At 39.1% G+C, this 22285-nt stretch overlaps 1 protein-coding gene across 2 annotated transcripts; it reads right to left on the bottom strand.

Annotated features, from left to right (window-relative positions):
* Positions 1-686: 686 nt before the first annotated feature.
* LOC104608737 (P-loop containing nucleoside triphosphate hydrolases superfamily protein) lies at positions 687-13202 on the bottom strand. 2 transcript variants are annotated; one of them, XM_010274815.3, is made up of 2 exons: positions 12220-13202; positions 687-1654 (listed from the first exon to the last, which is right to left on the bottom strand). In XM_010274815.3, the coding sequence occupies exons 1-2, from the start codon at positions 12966-12968 to the stop codon at positions 1000-1002; spliced, it is 1404 nt and encodes a 467-aa protein (XP_010273117.1). In that variant the 5' UTR covers positions 12969-13202; the 3' UTR covers positions 687-999. The 2 variants fall into 2 exon arrangements, with proteins under 2 accessions (XP_010273117.1, XP_088744887.1); XM_088888761.1 differs by lacking the exon at positions 687-1654 and adding an exon at positions 1661-7217 and having other exon boundaries at positions 12220-12358.
* Between the last annotated feature and the right edge of the window lie 9083 nt (positions 13203-22285).

Raw genomic sequence — 22285 nt, 5'->3', positions numbered from 1 at the left:
ACAAACACAGGTCCGCTTATACCTTTCGCTGAAATTTAATTAATTATAATGGGAGTGACGAAAATGATCACTAGACCACTTGGTTAAATAGGCTCTGATAGATCCATCAGAGAAACGTTCAACTTAAAAGCTAATATTAAGCTGTTGAAAGAGGTCCCTAGATAGGTTAACATGGATCAGGGGTCCAACAGGGACTGTCGTTTCGAGGGAAGTTTACCTAGTTGAGTTTGAGAATCTCCTCTCGACATACGTTGCAAGGAAAGTGTACTCAGTAATCACTACTCAGTTCCAGCGTCAGCTATTGGGCTCCATGAGATCCGACACATGGCAAACGAGGCCGCGACCCAAAATTTTGAATCCCTCCATATTTGTGGCAGTCAGATTTTAGCGTGCTCATGGGAGTAGGAGTAGCTCTACTCTACCTATAAGAACATTCCTCCAACCCCAGGCCCCGTTTACAAAAATTACAATGTTATGAGACAAAAAGCTGGACGGCCCATAACGAATATAGATCAGAACAAAGCCTCCAAGCCACAGCTTTGCGAGGACCAGGTTGAAGTGCTACGGGTCCCTAAGACCCACCCAACTCGCTTCCTCAGGCTCAGATGTTGATTGTATACTTGAATGCGAACTTAACTAAATCATTCCTTTTCTACGTGATCTCCTCCAAAGGCCACCTACATTACACAAATCTACCACTACCAGTGCGTTCAAGTCACCAGCTCCAGAGAGTCAAGAGTGAGAACATCTACCTGCTGCATACAATTTTTGCTGCTGGAAAATACAGCCAGAATAGTCTGGAATTTTCCGCACTCACACCAGTGGACTATGCATGTTTACAATACAAAGTACAAACAACTTCTAAACATCATTGTCTCTCTATTTTAAAAGAAAAGAAAATTTAAGCAATTACCTTGTGCATGTAAGAGGATCCTTTCTCAAATATTCACGAGGCATGACAGTTTCTCCCCTCGTTCAATCTTCAAAAAACACCAAAACTCAATAATGCATTGCAGTAGTTTCATCTTCATCTCCCTCTCTAAGTGGCACTTCATTGAACATATACTGGTTCTGATACTCCATCAGGTATTGCGTCGATCTCTTGACATCCAGGAAGAGCTGGTACACTCTACTGATATCCTCCATCTCAACAATCTTCCCCTTCCGCTTCTGGCAAGCCAATGCTGCGGCTGTGATAAGGTGGATTGCATACCTCAGGGAAGCTTCCACCCCAATCTTTGTCAATAATACCTTTGCATCTTCAGACATCTCAACATCTTCCTCCTGGCTTCTGATGTCGAGGATTTTACGGATCTCATCTTCTGTGTATGGTTGTGTTGAGATGATGAGCAAACGATCTAGGAGGTCAATCGGGATACCATGTGGGGATTTGTAATTTGTGCCACGGATGGTTGTGATCCCTCTGTTGGTGGCAACAACTAGGATTGGTGCCATCTCATTCTCTAACGCACGGTTAAGAAAAGAGAAGCACTCTATGTCAAGCATGTGCACTTCATCAATGAACAGGACACCTGGAACTATCTCTGCCTTTCCCTCCTCCCTCCACTCTGCCACCTTTGTGTCAATCTGCTCCCTTACTTCTGCACGGATTTCACCAGTATCACCCGTGAAGAGTGCCAAAAATCCCTGTGTTCTGAAAGTTGAGATCAAATAGAATAAGAGACGAGAAAAGTTAATATAAGGTACACCAAAGGCAGAGAAAACTCAAGACCAACTTGCATGCCCCAACCAAGTTGTCTACATGCAAAGTTAGATTTAGCATTGGAGTTTAAATATGCAGAAAGTTTCCACCTAAAGTTATATTTACATGGATTCCACCTCTTCTATTGGTATGGATGTCACCTTTAACTTAGAACACTTTCTTTATAGTAAGCAAAATATCAATTAAAGGAAAAAAAAAAAGGACAATATAAACTCAGATGATAAGGAATCACTAAGCCAAAGTGAAAGAGAATCACCCCCGATTGCATCACCTTCAACAGACCTTCTCAACAACTTGTAACAACAAAAGCCCATCACACCCTCTCCTGACTAACTTAACCACAACAAGGATGGAAACTCACCTCACCAACATACAACAAAAACCCTCCAAAATCCACGCCTCCCTCCCATTTCTTCAAATCATATTCAATTCAACAACCTTACATCCTCAAGCCATCACCATTTTAAGCCTCCACTGGTCCACCCCTCTCCCCCCAACTTCTTAGAGAGTCGTTACCTGATTAATTGTTAGAAACTGAATTTGAGATTTTAGAAATTTCAACTATCTCCTCTTCTAATTCCATGAATACCTTTCTGGCAAACTCTTCAACAACTTGAATATATGGTTCTTGGAACACCTGCTAGATGATCTAGCAGTCCATGTTTCCCCCACAAATGCAACATCACTAAATACAACTTATAACCTTCTACCAAGAAAATCCTCTCTACTTCTTATTGAACCTGATTTATATTTGGGAACTCTCCATCTATTATGCTTACCCAAAAGGATTCTGAAAACTAGAAAGACGAACCTTTAAAATGCCACAAAAATAAAAGATGTTAAAAATTAGTACATTCTGTCTAACAAAAACTTCTGCTTGCCATTTATGCTGATGGGTATTGTTCCTTTGTAGATGGAGAACACATCAAATCTATATGAAAAAAAAAATCTAGAAGTTGCAAGCAATTAATGATTAAATGGAAAAAATTGCAGTTCGACCAGTGCTCTAGATATGGAAAGACAATAACTAGTAAAATAATAAGGCAATTCTTAAATTTTTTTATTGAAGGGCATCTCTACATAGTTGCAATTTTGCATTTGACCCACCTCTAGTTCCAGCAATCAATAATGGGTCGTCACTCATCAACAAACAAAACATCCATACAATAAGAGTAGTTCAAATCAGGATATACAATGGATAAGTGAGAAGAGTACAGACAACAAAACTATATATGGGTACAAAGGACTAAGGAGTCAAACTAGGTTGTTTGAAGAAGGGTTCAACTTCTGATGCTCATGAAGAAGATGTTTTGTTCAGAGAGGAGCTACTGCTAGGGGCGTTAGATTAAATAGAGGAAGAGAATGCAGGCCAGAAGGGAAAGATGAGGAGGTGGTGGTTGACCAAGTGAGGAAAATAAAAATAAAAAAGTGGATTTGGAAAAAGTTGTGGAAACTAGAGTTCAAGTAAGCAAATTGTTAGGGTCAACTTTTATTGGAGGAAGTCTGAGAAAAAATGTTTCCCGAATTGAAAAAGAACCCTTTCAGTGTGCAAACTTCTAATGCAGAGCTCTGAGTAGTAGATGGTTTTCATTAAAGCAGGGTATGGTTTTTGGAACATTGTAGGGAGAGAGCTTTGGGTCCCTTGTGGGTTTCAGGTTTGACAAGGAAGGTTTTCTACTGTTTTAAGGGTTAAGCTCAGGAAAAATTTTTGTATTTTTAGGGGTTTGGAGGGTTTTGGACCTTCTGGTTTTCGAGTTTTGAGTTTTATCTCCTTCCTTTGTGAGTGATATCTTGCCACCTTTTGTGTGTGTGTGTGTGTGTTTTATTCTCTTTCGATAAAATTTTCCTTTTTATATATTACCAAAAAAAATCCAGAGGCTAGTATTAATGGCCAATGATGATAACAAAAAAGGCATCTGAGATTGTTTTTTATGCACATAGAACACCAATGACTGTGCTACTGAAAAAAAAAAAAAAAAAAACTGTGCAAGTGAGGACACTAAAAGGTCAACTGGATAACCAAAAGGCACAAGGTTTGAAGCAATACAAAAAATATTTGAGCAATTTGACAGATGAGGTGACTCTGTATAAGTAAAATAGTAGAATAGGATTCACGTCTACCACAAATAATCCTTACTGTTTGGTTGAACTGAGGAAACCATAGATGATTGAACTAAAGCATCATTGGGCAATTGATACTCCTAGCGAAGATCCTTGCAGCTACATTAAGGTCTAAATTGTTGGCATCCGTTAGATAATATCTGCTAATTTTAAGCATACCAAAAAACAAAATAATGAATGTCTAAATACATTAAATTATATATAGTATTAATAGTGTTGTGCACCATAAAACTTAATTATTATAATCAAATGGTTATTCTTGTAAAATCCCTATTCGATTCTAGGTTAAAGTAGAGAAGAAGAAGAGAAGAAGGAGGAGAATAAGGGTTTGGCCAGATTAGGAAAAAAAATCAGTCCACCTCTAGCCGACCCACTTGCATTTATCTCCAATAACATAGTTACAAGAAAGACAATATTGTCCCTAATAAGTGATGGGACACATAACTTAAACTTAAATAAAATAGACCTTTCACTCTCAAATAGATAAACCCAAATGACCAAAATACCCCTGATTTGTGTATTCTAACACTCCCCCTCAAGCTGGAGAGTATATGTCATATAGTCCCAACTTGTCACAAATATAATCTACTCTGCCCCAAGACAATCCCTTTGTAAAGAGATTTGCCCACTGATTTCTTGAGCTCACATGAGATGTGGTTATCACTCCACTTATCACTTTCTCTCTCACAAAGTGAGAATCAACCTCAATATGCTTGATTCTCTCATGGAAGACTGGGTTGGAAGAGATGTGAATAGCAGCTTGGTTATCACAGTATAGTCTCATGGGTTTGTCAACCGAGAACCCCATCTCTTGTAGCAAGTTCTTCAACCATACTAGTTCACATGTGGTATGAGCCATAGCTCTGTACTCAGCTTCTGCACTACTCCTTGCCACCACTGTTTGTTTCTTGCTCTTCCAAGTTACAAGATTGCCACCAAGGAAGGTACAATACCCTGTAGTTGATCTCCTGTCTGATATAGAACCAGCCCAATCAGCATCTGTATACTCTACTATTTCAAGAGTCCCTCCACTTTGGTATAACAAACCACGACCTGGAGCACCCTTCAGGTACCTAACAATCCTTAGAACTACTTCCCAATGAGGAATCCGAGGATGTTGCATAAACTGACTCACCATACTCATAGCAAATGATATATTTGGTCGGGTAATAGTCAAGATAATTCAACTTTCCCACCAACCTCCTGTACCTTCCAGGATCATCAAACTCTTCACCTGCATCAACACTCAACTTGACATTAAGTTCCATAGGAGTCTTGCTGGTTTAGCACTTAACAGTCTCGTTTCTTCAAGTAGGTCAAGAACATATTTTCTTTGACATAAGTTAATTCCATGCCTTGACTTTGCAACTTCTATTCCCAAGAAGTACTTCAGCTTACCCAAATCTTTCATATTGAAGTGGCCTTGTAGGAATTTCTTCAACCTGTCAATCCCGATACTATCACTCCCAGTTATGACAATATTATCCACATACACCACTAGCAAAATTTTCCCATATTTTGAGTCATGGCTGAATACAGAATGGTCTACCTGACACTGTTTCATCCCAAAGTCTTTCACTACTTCACTGAACCTGCCAAACCATGTGCGTGGAGATTGTTTCAGTCCATAAATTGCCTTTTTGAGTCTACACCCCCTAAGCAACAAACCCTGGTAATTGCTCCATATACACTTCCTCAATGAGATCACCATGTAGGAAAGCATTTTTTATGTCAAGTTGCACAAGAGGGCAATCATACATAGTAGCTAATGAAATCAACACCCAAACTGAACCAATTTTAGCCACAGGAGAAAATGTCTCCATATAGTCCACACCATACAACTGAGAATAGCCCTTGGCCACTAACCTGGCCTTCAATCGCTCCACACTTCCATCTAGAAGATACTTCACTGTGTAGACCCACTTACACCCAACAGCATGCTTACCAGGAGGAAGAGCAGTGAGTTCCCACGTGTGATTGTGTTGTAGAGCAGAGAGTTCCTCTTCCATGGCTTGCCGCCACCCTGGGAGGTAAGGGCTTCTTGTACACTCTTGGGAATGGAAACAGATTATAGCAAGGATATAAAGTTGCAATGAGAAGCAGAAAGGTGAGCAGCTGAAACATAGTATGAAATAGGATGAGAAGTACAAGTGCGTTTACCTTTCCACAGGGCAATAGGAAGATCAAGGTCTAAGAGAGAAGAAGCAATGACAAGATTTGTCGACGAGGGCTGAATTGGAGGAGGGGCTAGTGCTCTTCTGTGAGTATACACTTGTTTGATTGGTGGCCTCTTAGTAGTAACTGGCATGGGAGGCGAATCTGCAACTGGAGTGGGAACCACGATAAGGGGATCCACAACAGGGACGGGAAGAGGAACTACGGAGGAAGGAGAAGAAACCACAGTATCTGAGAAAAAAGGAATTGATTCAAAGAAGGTGACATTGGAGTACACAAATGACTTATGGAAGTTAGGGTTATAGCACTTATACCTTTTCTGAGTCCTTGAGTAGCCAAGGAAGATACACTTAGTAGCCCGTGCATCCAACTTGTCTAAACCAGGCCCCAAGTTTTGAACAAAACAAACACATCCAAAGACTCTTGGGGTGAGAGGAAACGAAGACAAGGTGGGAAACAACACCGAGAAAGGGGATTGACTTCCAAGGATGGACATGGGCATCCGATTGATGAGAAAACAGGATGTGAAGACGACATCACTCCAAAAATGCTTTGGGACATTCATATTAAGCATCAAAGACCGAGCAGTTTCAAGGAGATGTCGATTTTTCCGTTCAGCTACACAGTTCTGTTGTGGGGTGTAGGCACAAGAAGTTTGATGAATTATCCCATGGTGCTCTAAGTATTGCTGAAATGGTATTGAGGTGTACTCTTTGGCATTATCGGAGCGAAGAATTTTAATATGAAAACCAAATTGGGTACATATTTCAGCATAAATTTTTTGAAAAATAGAAAACAATTCACTGCGATCTTTCATAAGATAAATCCATGTCATCCTTGAAAAGTCATGAACAAAAATTACAAAATACTTATAGCCATTGTATGACATCACTTTGATCGGACCCCATACATCAGAATGAACTAAAGAAAAATGACTCGAAACACGACCATCAACTCTTGGACTAAAAGAGACTCTATGATGTTTCCCAAGCTGACATGACTCACAATCCAAAGATGAAAGATGACTCAAGGAATGAACCAGCAACTTCAGAGCCTTGAGAGAAGGATGACCAAGTCTGCAGTGCCATTGAAGAGGAGTAAGAGACGACTGAAAAGCTACTGGAGGGCCACCACCATCAAGGTAATACAATCCACCTGCCTCATGCCCTCCACCAATCTTCATCCCCGTCTTGAGATCCTGAAACACACAAGAAGAGGGATAAAAGGTTATGGAACAATTAAGTGACTTGGCTAATCTACTAACAGACATAAGGTTAAAAGGGAACTTGGGAACATATAAAACAGATGATAAAGACAAGGAGGAGAGATCAACATCACCAACACCACAGATGAGAGATGTAGAACCATTAGCAAGAGTAACTGTTTGAGATGTGGAGGACCGAGAAAGAGACGAAAATACATTAGGAATCCCAAACATATGGTTCGAGGCTCCGGAGTCAAAGATCCAGTGTGAGGGCTTGGAAGCCAAGCAAGCCATACCTGAATGGGCAAGGGTAGCTGTGTTCTGCTGAGATGTCTGAAGGAACTGCTCATATATTGCACGGGGTACACTCACCATCTCCTTCCCAGAAGCACTAGTAGATGTGGAGGGGATCGGGTCAATATGCTGGCTATCAGTAATTGTACCACTACCCTTAGTCACAGCATGATTAGCCCAAGCGTTGGGTGGACCATGTAAATCATAGCAGAAATTAACCGTGTGCCCCTCTAATCCACAGTATGTACACTTCCTAGGGGCATTACTTCTTCCTTTACCACGACCTCCCCCTGAGTCCCAACCTCCACTCCGGCCACCAGCATGGTTAAACATGGGACCACCACGGCTACCTGGAAGTCCACGACCACCACCACCACCTCTATTTCCACGGCCTCCCCCTCTAGTCACCACAAAACCAGATCTGTCTGAAAGAGAAGAATGCTCTATAGACTCAATAGATGTCCTCCTAAGACGAGCAAAAACTTAAGGGAAGAGTAGACCCCCCCAATATTTGTGCTCAGACAGGCTCATATTCAGCCTTCAAACCCACTAAAAACCTTGTCGCATCAAGTTACCCACGCTGTTGTTGCTGAATCTGAACATCCTATGTCGGAGGATGATACACATTGAGCTCATTTCGGATATTCCTCAGACTTCCATAGTATTCGTCCAAGCTTTGACTGTCTTGCTTCAGATTAAAGTACTCTTGGTACAACTGATACACCCTAGTTGTATTGTCTTGTCCGGAGTACAGTTTCTTAGCATAATCCCATATTTCTTTAGTTGTATCTAGGAACATAAAGTTCACGCTAATTTTTTGTTCCATGCTATTCCACAGCCATGTCATTATTTATGCATCTTCCTGTTCCTAGTCACTAAACCCCGGAGAATCAGAGGAGGGTTTCTCCTCTCTCACATGTTTTACTTTTTTCTTAGCCTTTAAAAACACATCCACAGATTTTGCCCACGGCACATAATTCTCACCATTCAACTTAATAGATGGCATTTGAACATTTAGGTGATCTAGAGAAATCATAATGCTTGTTTTATTGTCATTCCCATCTCCAATCGATGTCATCTTAACTAATTCACCTTCAAATATTCAGCACAACCTCACACACTTCCACAAAACTTATCTCACTTTCAACACCACCAACTTCTTCAAATACACATTGCACATCAAATACAAAAGCTGAAATCACTCAATCATTAAATCAAACACAGAAATCAGTATAAACACCACCACACGACACAAGGTTTCACTTTCAACTATTCAGAAGCATCCACACACCATTCAACACCGTACAACCACCACCACACCACTGCTGTCGTGAACTTTAGTAGTCGAAAAACCCTACTTTCAACACACATATGAGGTAAAAATAGAGGAGAACAAGGCTGATATGCATACTAGTCACTTTAAACCTCCACAAAAAAAATATTTTGAACCGAAATACGGCATTTATAGTCCACTATTTAGGCAAAAAAATACATAACTGTTCATACCTATCCACAAACAGCCCTCTTCGTATCACAGAATAGAGGGCATCTAGTATATAACCTCAACGACCACCACCATAGTAACTGGAGGCATACTCACCTCCAAAACCTCAAAACGACTACTCCTTTTTTGGCCTCTTGTCAAGCTTCCACTCAGGCTAGAAGAAAATCGAAGAAAGCTGAAATGGTTGGCGGCAAACCCAGGAAGAAAACAAACAGTGAGGAAAGAAGAAAAAAAGGGAAAAGAGAACTAGATTTTATTGCTCTGATACCATGTAAAATCCCTATTCGATTCTAGGTTAAAGTAGAGAAGAAGAAGGAGAAGAGGGGTTCGGCCAGATTAGGAAAAAAAATCAATCCACCTCTAACCGACCCACTTGTATTTATCTCCAATAACATAGTTACAAGAAAGACCATATTGTCCCTCATAAGTGATGGGACACAAAACGTAAACTTAAATAAAATAGACCTTTCACTCTCAAATAGATAAACCCAAATGACCAAAATACCCCTGATTTGTGTATTCTAACAATTCTCATATGCAAAAGTTTTTGGTAATTTCATTTGTTAAAATTTAATGATGTATTTACTAGCCCTTAGACTCATTTATACAGAACCAAGTGGTGTTTCTACTTAGGAAGTAGATGTAATAAGGTCTATAAATATATACAAATAAAGAGGTCAACATTCTCATGTAATAAGGAGGTTGGATCCAAGCCTCAATGAACCCACCACAATGGTTGTAGAACAAAAAAGTGCAACACAAGTCTATCAGCATAAAGACAAAGGCTGTACTGTTTTTATGACAATAAACATAAAGACTATCGCAGCGAAAAAGAATGGCAACCTCCCTGTGGTTTAGCCCTCCACAATACACCCCTAGCAAAGACCATATGCTAGCAAATTGTTATATTTCAGGGTGCACTTCAGTAAGATGTTTTCTTGGTGATGAATGAGCCTACAAAGTAAGGAAAAAGAAGATAAAACAACCTATGAATTAGCACCAATACTCCCTAGGAATCAACTCCTAGAGGAACTATTAGGAATCAATTCCTTATCCTAGCATATCCAGCCTTCCTTTTTTCATGTTTGCAAACAAATGCTATAAACCACATGATCTATATACCCTCCCATCGCATATTTGCAGTTTATTATTTATATTAACTTATTTATGAAAATGCACCGATATCTTAACATTTTTATGGTCAACTAGTCAGTACAGGCGCACTTACTAGTCACTGCATCAATTAGAAGGACCAAAACAACCAGCTATAACCTCTCCTTACTACATTGATAAACATTGATAATACTGCTACTCTTTATGATGTCTCAATTTGGAGTTCTCACACATCCACCCAAGTACCACCTAAAAAGCCCCTTCCACCACAATATGCAACATCATATATCCCCCATATACTTCTTGTTCGAATCTAATAACAAACTATGTTGTTAACTTACATTTTTATATTTTAAGCAAAAAATGTGAATGGAATTAGACATATGGCACAAGAACCTACTAATGATTTCAGAAGCAGAAACATGTCTTTCACCTGTTTAAGATATCTTGTGCAATTCAGTTACTCCCATTTGTCAGTGATGCAGCCATCTCCTAATACCCATAGAATGGTGATCAAAATTCCTTTTCTAGTTTTACCTTTAGTTTGTTAAAATGTACTCTCTAACAATTGTTTTTTTATATTTTCCCCACTATATGTTTTCAAGACTCAAAACGTGGGTTTTTTTATCAGCAACCAAAAGGGGAAAAAAGCATATAAGAATTAATGTGGAAGGCAGATAGAGCTGCTGTGGTGTGGTCCATCTGGGAGGAGAGGAATGCAAGAATATTTAATGAGAAGCTCAGGTCAAAAGAGGACTTGGTGGAATTAATAAAAATTAAAGTGGCTCGTTGGATAAAAACCCTTGACATCCTCCAATGTTTTACAGCGACTGATATAATAAAGGTTTGGGAACAAGGTAGCACACTTCAAAACAAAAGGAAAGAGAGATGATAGAATGGAAGGCACCAGTAAAGTGCTGGCTATGTATTGGTGTGTTTATGGGAAACCCGGGGATGGCAGGTATTGGTGTGTTTAGAGACTCCTCAAGTAAAGTGCTGGCTATGTATTCAGGACCCATAGGAGAAGGGGACTCTTTAAAGGCTGAACTGATGGCACTGTTACATGGCTTAAAATTTTCTAAGCAATCCAATTTAAACCTGGAAGTTGAAGGAGACTCAAAAGTGGTTATCTCTTGGATCACTTCTAGTCAAAATGTACCTTGGGTTTACAGACTTGCCTTAAGGGAGATGGTCTGAAAGGGGACCTGAATGCTTCCTTTAATTGGATTTGCAGGACAGCTAATGGGATGGCTGGCACTTTGGCTAAGCAAGGGGTATTGAGGCAGCAGTTATTCTGGGCTCTATTGTAAATTAGTTATATGGACATCTGTATTTTCGGGTGAAAGGATACCCAAGCTGTTGTAACTTCTACCTCCCATTAATAAAACTAATCATTTTTTGCTGATCAAAGAAACAAGTGCATAATGATGAACCTTGCAATATTATGTCATTAGCTGAAAGTTATTTAGTTAGCAGAAAAATGAAAGCTATTTAAGGTGAAGAACTGTGACACTGTAGTGGGCTGTTTATAAATATGTTTTGAAACAACGTTTGAACAGGCACTACAAAATGATCTTTGTTTCAATGGTAGATGAATGATGAAAGCCTTCATAAAACCAATCAAAGTAACTACTTCTAAAAGAACACAGTTATTCCATTCTACCATGTCCATCAATCCAATCACCTCTCCAGTAAGCTATTAAGTACCCTGTTCTTCTCTTGTTCTGAGAAAAAAAAATGTGGCACAGTATAAGTGTATAACCATAAGTAATGTCTGGTGCTTGCCATTTGTGTTTTTCCCCCAAGTCCATGTATCTGAAAATGGAAATTTTCAATAGCAACAGGAGGTAGTTTATTTTTTAACAGCTAAAGCTGCACAAATACGTTTTCTTTTTATTTGGTAATCTGAGTCTCCAGGCCTTCTTGGTTATAAACTCTAAAAAATGAATTCCGATCGGTAATTCAGTTATTCATGGTTAACTAATTTCAAAGGGTAAGCCACTGATAACTGGTAATGACTTAAACAACCATTCTGTTCGTTTAAGTTGCCTCAAAAAGTAACGTAGTAGGTAAAAGACGGCATACCTGCTGTTGATAACATCAATCTCGTGAAGGGTGACGCAGTGAACGACCTCTTTTCTCTTCTGCAACTCTCCATCAGGGCACTGCACGAACTTAGTCTGTGGGCCCATGGCATCGTAATCCCTCGACCTCGCAAATGATCTTCCAAGTTTCGTAATCTTCCCAGATGCCTTGTCAATTGCTATCACATCTCCACTCTGGACTTTCTCCTTACCCAGAGCTTCAATCATCTTTGCCCCCAAATCATACACAGTCTCCATCTCGGTGGTCTTCAGGGTCAACTTCCCAGACTTAGAGGCAGCACCGGAAACAGCAGGGCGGTCAATCTGGACTTCGACGACCTCCCCTTCGATCACCTCGGTCTCCTCCTTGATTCGGACGCCGATTGCCTTGCGGAAAGCTTGCATGAGAGCTTCAGTTTTGGACATCTCGAGGGAGAAGAGCTCGCTACCGGCCAACATTGCAAAGGGAGTTTCTTGGCCAAGAGACTTGGCCATGCCCATAGCAATGGCTGTCTTGCCAGTGCCCGGCTGGCCGGCAAGGAGGACAGCTCGGCCAGCAATTTTGCCCTCTTTAATCATCTGGAGGATGACACCGGCGGCCTTTCGGGCAGATGTTTGGCCCACCATGCCCTCCGACACGTCCCGAGGCTCTAGGGCTGAGTCAAGGCCGAGTCCTCGGATGTGAGAATGTGCACCTATCCGCTCGATTCGAGTTAGGTCTCGAGTCTCTGATAGCTTCAGCTCCACCATTGTTGTTGTCGTAGGCTCGTAGCTGTTTTGAGCCGCTTTGAGAAAGAGGGAGGGAGGAAAGAGGAGGAAAGGAGGGAATGAGACTCTCAGAGTGAAAGTAGCAGGCGTTTTATAAGGTGGGAGGCGGTAAAGTCGAAGGGCCGAGAGAGAAAGAGAGGCTGCGATAGTACTGTAGTAGGGCTGGCTACTTGGCTAGAAACGGAATCCCTATGTCCGAATCCGAATTCGATCTGAATTGGATAAATTATGATTTAACTTTCCCAATCCAATATGTGACCGGATCTCCTGCCGACGAGAATTCTGCCCACGTCTACCCACAATATATTATCCCGTAAATTGAGAACAGAATGATATTCTTTATGTGTAACTGCGATGCGATGGTATGTAAATAACGTGGGCAGAATTTGTGTGGGTAGAAAATTGGACTCATCCAATATGCCATGGTACCTGAAACGCTTTGACCAATCACAACCTTCCCTGAATTTGGATGAAAACCTACTGATTGATTACCTATGATGCCAGTTAATTGGTTGTAAGTTTTTTCTGTTTCATATGTTTCCGGCATCATAGTTTTAAGTTTTTGGATTTTCTTTTAACAGAATTACACTGAGATCTGTTACCTACAAATAGGAGTGTTGTGAGTTGAGTGGAGGATTAGGGGTGAATAAATGGGTAGGTTATGAAACCGAATAGATTAACCTTGAATTGGATTTGAACCAATCTTACCCAATTTATTATAGGATAAGGTCCATTTCCAAATTGTTGGAATTAACCCCACCAAGCCAATTCTAGAGTTTAGGGGTTTACCCTATTCAAACTGATTTTGAGAACCGACCTTAGTTAGCTTTGATGGAACCAGTCTTGGAATCAAAGTTGCATTGAAATAGATCCCCAAATATTTTGAAGATGTAAAAATTTGAACCCAAGCACTCATGGTTACAATGGCCATGGTCTTACTTGACCATTGAGTCACTTAAGAGATTTGATTCTCTTTTTTCATTTTAATACTTGAATGTATATAATAAGTAATGTAAAGGGTAATGTTTATAAAATTTAAATTATAATGATAAGTTTTGAATCATATATTATGATAATCTATATATTAAATTACTCAATTTAATTAATAAATATAATATAAGTTTTCAACTATATATTATAATTATTAAATAGGGAAAATCTATGATGTAGGAAAAACATGATATCAAAAGAGTTTTGAAAAATCAAAACCCACCCATGACACTCTTAACTGTAAATGAATAAAACATTACTATAATTCGTCACTAGGCACGGCTCCCATACTCAGTACCGGGCCACTAATATGAACTATTTTCAATTTTCAAATTTTTAAATCATTTCTATTAAAAAATTAGGTTAGGTTTTTCATTTGTTGTTATGATAGATTTTTATTTGATTTAAAAGACTTACCATATTTTATCTGGTATATGACCCCATTATGGGGCAGCCACACATATGTATCATTTTGGTTTTTACTCTTTTTTGTTTTTTGTAATAATGTTATTTTATTTGAATTTCACTATTTGTCTAATAATTGTATTTATATTTAAAATTCAAATAAATCTAAATATTGAAATTGTAAACTATAGACTGAAGTGGTTGTGAATAACCACTTCTACATTTTCTGCATTTTTTTAGAATGAACGAGAATAGGATCTTCCCACTTCTCATGTATTTCTAAAGAACTATTATTGAATGTATGACACTATCTTAGAGTGCCACATGCCTGAATTCAAAAATTTAAATGTGGTTAAAAACAACTTATGCATATGAACAGGGGGTTCTCTTTGAAAATATGAACAACCAACTCCTGAGATGCTTTTTCCATAAAGATGAAATTGCCACATGTTTGAACGATGAGGGGATATATATATATATATATGAATCATAATATTCTATCGTTGGGACAAATCGGGACCACATAGGCACACATGATTGGGACATCACCAGTAGCGACTGGTATAAGAATCCCGCTCTTCTCTCTCCTCGATCCATTCTTCTTCAATCCGAGAGTCTTCTCTTGGCATTTTGCAGCGATCATATTCTTACACCAGCAATGGTGATTGGGTTAGACTAAGAAACTAACTTCGTCTTTAAATGTCCAAATTTAATTATTCTCCATCTGTTTCAATTCTTACCGATGTCGGACGGCTACATTAGTGGCAGTGCCTCATCTGTTCCCTTTTCTTGTTTTCAGAAGCGTTCAGGAGGTTCTTCCCACTGTTCTCGATTCTACTTCCTTCCCACCTTCTTTGTTCGATGGAACAACGAGGTCTCTATATCTTTTAACATATTTTATGTTATAAAGGTCAAGTTCGAAGGATTAAATTAATTAATATGTTTAGTTTTTTAACTTGTTCGCACTTAAATATTTTTTTATCATTTTATTAAGGTTGTATATTCAATAAATTTTAAGTTATTGTTGAAATTAATACATATAGTTTTCAGTTTTGGGTCTACGGTTTTGTCCTCATTAATTATCGGTTCGGGATTGGATCTAGCAATGCCTGACCCATATCAAACCCATTGGCAGCCTTGTGTTGAGTAGCCTAACTTGTAGTGGATTTACCACTTGAAGCTTTAGAAGGTACAAATCACCAATTTATCCTAAACAATGAAAAGAAAGAGGAAATCCACTAAGCATGTGGAAAATAGAATTTATAAAAAAGAAAAAAGAAACAGCTAACATCATCACATAATTAGACACTTACTTGGCCGAAGTCAACATTCACAGAAGCGTTGATAAAGGTGGATACTAAGTTTTGCCTTGCTGAATCAACACTTGCACCACCACTTGTCCAGCGCTCAAGCAAACGTACCTAATAGAGTCAAATAAAACGAACACATAATGGAATATATATATATATATAGGAAAAGCAATGCATTTGATACAAGATTTAGAATGAGGAAATTTAGGGCCTCTAAAATAAAATTTCCTTACAAACAATGAAGCACTTTGATACCTTTTTGAGAGGGATCTGTATGCATGTGTGTAAGAGGGATAGAGAGAGAATGGGTTGTTCCAATAAAACATCATTAAGTAATAACACCAACTAATCATCTCAAGTATTGGGCCATCGGTCACCTCTTTATTGTCCCTCCCCCTAGATGTTCTATGCACAATGCCCCATAAGATTCCAAACCTGCCAACGGTTTTGAATGTTAAAAGTAATCTACACACGTGATTGACATATAGATACAAGACGATGAGTACAATCCTAGTTGCAACATAGGAACAAGAGAGAAGGGTAATTTTTTCATTGCACGTCCTGGGTAAACTTTCCTGCATGCGAAACAAAGGGAATCAAGGACAACAGAAAATTAGCAAAATTCATTTACTTGCTTCCCAATGTATACATAGGCACTAGAAATCCATTTTAGGAAAAAAAATATATCACTTAAGGGTGAAAGTGAGGCACATTAGTTACCTACTTTTCCCAGGATGTTCAATATGTGAGGCTAAGGCTCATTATCGTGCCAATTCGAATACTTGAATCGGTTGTACAAGTTCCAATGCCTGAAGATGTCCTGGATTAGTTAAGAAAACAAAATGAAGTTAGCAATGATATATAACAACGATTTCGAAATGTAAACATTTAAAACATTTTAGCGTGCAGGTAGAATGTAGGCATACAAGACCACAATTGACCGTGCCAACTCCTAATAATGTGCTTGCTGCAATGACAAAAAGACACGATTGTCATTGCCTAGGAAGTATATATCTCACTTGTGCGAGTGCAGAATCAACATCCAACCGTAGAACCATACCCTACAAGGCTACAACAACCAAAGTTTCAACATCGGCAAGGCATTCGAATGCTAAAAACCAAACAAAAATGAGATCCCACTTGCTGCAGCACCGGTCTTCCCATGACCCATATTACTGAATTGGGTCACTGCATGTTTTTCACTTTCTTGAACCAACTCTCACCCGAAACCGATTGTGTTCTATTAAGCATATACAATTTTTTCATAGTTCTCGTGTATCTTTTAACAAATTTTATGTTATATATGCCAAGTTCGATGGATTAAATTGATTAATATGTTATAGTTTTTTTTAACATGTTCGCGTTTGATGTTTTTTATCATTTTATTAAGGTTATATATTCAAAGTTCGATTTTTAAATAAATAAATTCATGTAATGTACAGTTTTGGGTCTATGATTTTATCCTCATTCCTCATTAATAATCGGTCCGGGATTGGATCTAACTATGCCTGACCCGAACCGGCCACCACTTTTGAACCTTTAGAAGGAACAAATCATCAACCTAAGCACGTTGAAAACAAAATTGATAAAAAAGACCTAAAAACTAACATCACCACATAATTAGAACAGTTACCTGGCCGAAATCAGCCTCCACAGAAGCATTGACAAAGGTGGCTCCTAACTTCTGCGTTGCTGAATCAATACTCGCACCAACACTTGTGTCCGGCGATCGAGCCAATGCACGTAATAGAATCAAACAAAAAGAACACATAATGGAACCGTATATCTTTTTTTTTCACCTTCAAAATAGCTCAATTACATAAATTGCACATCGAATCAAATGACATTCAATACAAAAAGCAATGCAGTTGATACAAGATTTAGAACCAAGGAATTTAGGGCCTCGCCTCTAATACTTTTTTCCTACAAACAGTGAGGCTCTTCGATACCTTTTTAAAAATGATTTGTGTGCATGTGCGTGTATTAGGGATAGAGAGAGAATGGATTGCACCGAATGCACAAGACCTCGAGCAATTCGCACCTAATCATATTACCAAAGTAAATTAGCACACTCAGAGTAGCACGGGAAAAAGCCGATGAGGAGGAGAAATGAGAATCTTAAACAAGAGAGTAGGGGTAGTTTAAGACCTATTATTAGTACACCTACTGTTAACGGATGCTAACATTATGAGTATTGTTAGAAACAATATGAGTGATGATTTAAGACAATAGTAAAATAATAAGAATACAATTTGTAAATTAGCTAAATAATAGTTTAAGAAATTTTTTCTGTACTTTATTGTGAATTGGGTCGAATTGAAGTATTAGGCCCAAGCTTGGTCCAATTTTTCTCGAACTTGATACAGGCCTGAGTCAGACTGCGCTTGCACAGAAAAACTTAGGCCCATACCTAAAAATTTGCAGGCTAAGTCGGGCCGAGCCAACTGTTGAATTGGTTTAATTGATTTACAACCATGAGAACCACCCAACTGTTGAATGGCATTCAAGAACCATTGGTTTAATTAGCTCTGAAAATCGACATTCCCTAGACTTAAGCAATGGATGGTATTGTCGTTACTCGTTGCAATGACTGATGGCTTCCTCTCAAATCGATGAAATGCACCTCCACTAATCTTCGTCTCACCGACTAATGTCTGACCCAGATCCTACAAATCCTTCCAATTTTAGTTCAATCGATCAAACAAAAAATATTAAATGGATCCACCAGTAACGGGTTTGGTCTTGTTTCATATCACTTGATGAAGTTGTAGTGCTGATTTGGACACTGGCGACCAAAATCTATTCAAGATTGTCTTTGCCTGGTGAAGGGAGGTTTTTTTTCCATATAAGACAATCAAACATGCAAAGAGGTAATTGAGGGCAAGATTGAGATTTAAAAAAAAAAATACTCTACGTTCTAACAGATTTTGATAGAGAGTTTGATGGATGGGAGGTTTTTGTTTCCTTACATCATCTGAAAAGGGAGGTCTAAGTCTATTTTGAAAAATGAGGGGATGTTTTAGTATTTAAATGAAATATTAGGAGAGGTTTAAATCTTTTACCCTATATATATTATATAATAGTAAAATTAATAGTAAAAATGTATTATATATATTAAACTTATAAAATATCATATAATATATAATATATTATAAAATACATGTCAAAGTTGGATTTCAGGCTCGGGCCCGGGCTTCGGGTTTTATATAGAGATGGGTTTAGGCTCAAGATTTAGGTCTGATAGTCAAGTTGAACTCGGGCTCGGGCATGGAGATTTTCTATTTATAAAGAGGCAAAGTCTGGCCCAAACCCGACCTATGAACATGTCCACCTATGGATAGGTATAGGAAGAATTCTAGTGGGTAAGAGACATGGATTGGTAAATCTTACCCGACTATGTGCCAATTCAATTGGGTAGGGATCTGCTATCAATACAATGCTCCCAACACTTTCCCAATATTCCATTGCAGCCTCACATTTGGGTAGGGATCTACTACCAACAAAAGGCACCCAACACTATCCCAATAGGCCACTGTAGCCCTACATTGTGAACATCTCCTCTATCATTCATAGGGAGATATTCCTGATGTGTGACTGTCATGGCTAGTTAGGGTAGTGTTGTGAGCATTTGTTGGTAGTATCTCTAAACTGATTAGGACATATCTCATTTGTCATGGGAGTTCAAAATGGCACCCCATATAGTGTGCCCCACATGCACATCTCAGCATGCATTGGGAACATCTATAATTGTCATGGGGAATACACATGGTTGGGATGTGCGTTTGGCACATGTTCTGTGGGGTGGCCCTGTGAATTTCACTTATGGGGAAATCGGATTCGGTCCTCACAAGACGATGCTCACACCGTTTTCACAATCCCTTGCAGCTTTGCATTGAGAATATCTCTCCATGAAAAAAAAGCATACAAGTATGAAGATATTCCCAATGCACAGTTGTAAAAGGTTGTGAATAAGGTGAACACAATCTTGTGAAGACTGAATCTGATCTCTATGAGGGAGATTCCTGATGTATAATGTTTTGTTGGGATTAGGAATGGCAATTTCCTCGATAAAACCAGGGCCCCACCCAGCCCCGAATTGGGAAAGGGTTTTCCTTGACCCTAAACGGGGATGGAGTGGGAACGAGGAGAATATTTTTTCCCCAAACCAGGGATGGGGCTGGGACGAGTTTTGTATATAATTCCCTGAACTTGAAAGTAAATTAGTAAAATATCTCTATGTTTAATATTGAGATGAGGGAAAGTTGGTCAATGGGAGTTTGGTTCCCATTGACCAAGAACCCTATGTTCTTTTTTCAGATTTATGTGGGGACCATGGAAAGTTTATTTTCCTAGGTATCACTTACCCATTGACCAAGGTTCAAAGTATCGTTACGTATCGGCCAATATGTATCATTCCGAAACCCTTCCAATACGCCCCTACAGTGGGTGTATCGGGGGTTTGACCGGTTTAGAGGATGGAGGGGTCCTAGACCGGCTCCCGTGAACCAGTTTTGAAAAAAAAAGTAAAAAAACAAGTATCGAAATACTCGATACGCCCCTATCGACGTATCAATATTTTGAACCTTGAGAGATACCCATCTCCTAGGTGGGTAAATAACTTTCCCACCTAAGGGAAAATTGCCAACACTTGAATGGGATAAAAATATCCCTTTTAATAATTGATTTTTATGGCTAAAATGGTCACTACCTTATTTGCATGAGAAATTAAAGAGCATGGGTAAATGCACTTACCCGAGTAAATGTTTCATAGGAAAAACTTACCCAGGTAACTACATTTACCCGAGTAAGTAACTATCTAAAAAGCAAACAGGGCCTAAATTTTCCCTAAATTCTTAAAATCCTAGGATCCCATAATTCCATTTTGAAGTATCCCTGAAGTATTATAATTCAATTCCTAAAATACCCCCAAATTTATATATTCTATGTGTAAATTGTCCACAAAATAGATAATTTTTAAGTAGTTGCCTTAGAGTAGGGAATATTCGGGGATTCTCCGTCCCCTATAGGGAGTGGATACCCCACCCCGAACCTAGGGATGGGACGAAGACGAGGCAAAGTATCTTGATTACGGGGCAGGGATGGGGAGGGGGCAATAGGGACAGCCAAATTCTGTGTTATGTTTGATTTCAAAGCATACTTTGGTTGTTGGGGGCCAACAACCTATGCTGTTGAGAGAGTTTTGGGGCCGGGCATGTTCACGGTAGTTCACCTATTCACACCCATGTGTTTTGAATTCACATCAGTGCCCCACATCATATCCCTGACCTTGTATGTTTTTGAGTTCACATCAGCGCCCCACAATGCCGCACAACACATCCCGACCTTGTATTGTATTGAGAACATACAAGGTCGAGATGTGTTGTGGGGCACTGATGTGAACTTCATATTTTTGTTTTTAGTCAAAATAAATTAAGGGGCAATTACTAATTTATCTATTCTCACAGAAATGTAGCATTCCCCAAAATCATGTCAACAGCTTAGGCTCTTGGCCCCCAACAGCCCAAGTTTTTTAGGAGAATGACTGTTCAGCACACACCCTAAGAATTCTTATTCCCATTGTACAGTTGGGGTAGGTGCCAATATGGAATTGATGTTAATATAATGGCGGCTATTGATGTTTTAGGATGGGGTATTTGTCATTTTGAATTATGTAAAGTTGCAATAAAACCACGTGCCACCCAGAAGGATTTTGGAGGTCCAACAAGCAAGGGCACAAAAATCAAAGTTAAAAACTTAGTGGAACTTTTCCACCTTGGCTTGGCCGGAGGAAAGCCCTCGTCCGTTGATTCAAACGATGGACCGGTCTACATACGACTGGAATTAACCATCAATCCTCTCATTTAATTTGTTGATTTCCGCCACTAATACCCATTCAACGGTTTATATTTTAATCAATGTAGAGAATAACCTTGAGATCCCCTACGATGCATCAATCTGGATACATGTGATTATAACGCCCACCAGTTCTACATTTCGGCGAACTGTGTTTCACCGCCGGAATACGGTAAAGACGGTGGTGACCTCTCTTTCTCTCTCATACACTCTCTCTTCCCTCATCCGACCTCATCCCCTGATCATCCAACAAACAGTTCATAATTTCAGCAAAGATAAACAAGCAGAAAGATAGAGATTACATCAAGGAACGAACAAAGACTAAGTAATACAGAAATTGGAGAAAAGGAGACAAGAAATCGTTTAATTAGTCCTGCATTTCCTCCTCATAATAAAGGTATTACTAAAACAAAACAATAAAATATTAAAATGAAGAAAAAAGCCATTTGCAAGAAAGAATGTCCATATACATATTAAAATGAATTAATTTAATGGGTATGCGGAAGACCGCCCTGTTTCTCAATGTCTTAGACGCTTAGGATATGAATGTTGAGTCTCAACTCAAGCTTCAAATCTAGGAAGTGAAAAAGTTTGTGAAAGGGAAGAAGGGGAAAAGGAGGGTAAATGCTCTGTAACTCGAATTAACTAAATGCAAGTGACCAACCTGCAACTAAGTATCGGCAGCATCTAGAGAAGAAAGCAATCTAGTGAAGAGCAAGGGTTTCCGGAAACCCTTTTTCT

The sequence above is a fragment of the Nelumbo nucifera genome, chromosome 5, assembly GCF_055504915.1.
Source record: "Nelumbo nucifera cultivar China Antique chromosome 5, China Antique-T2T, whole genome shotgun sequence".
NCBI lineage: Eukaryota > Viridiplantae > Streptophyta > Magnoliopsida > Proteales > Nelumbonaceae > Nelumbo > Nelumbo nucifera.
This window is presented reverse-complemented; position numbering and strand designations above follow the sequence as displayed.

Bases quoted from the DNA above. Each gene is read 5' to 3' on its own strand.
- LOC104608737 (XM_010274815.3), bottom strand. From the start codon at position 12,968: ATGGTGGAGCTGAAGCTATCAGAGACTCGAGACCTAACTCGAATCGAG. The intron at 1,655-12,219 runs GTATGCCGTCTT...CTCAACTTTCAG, and splicing joins ATTGATGTTATCAACAGCAG to AACACAGGGATTTTTGGCAC.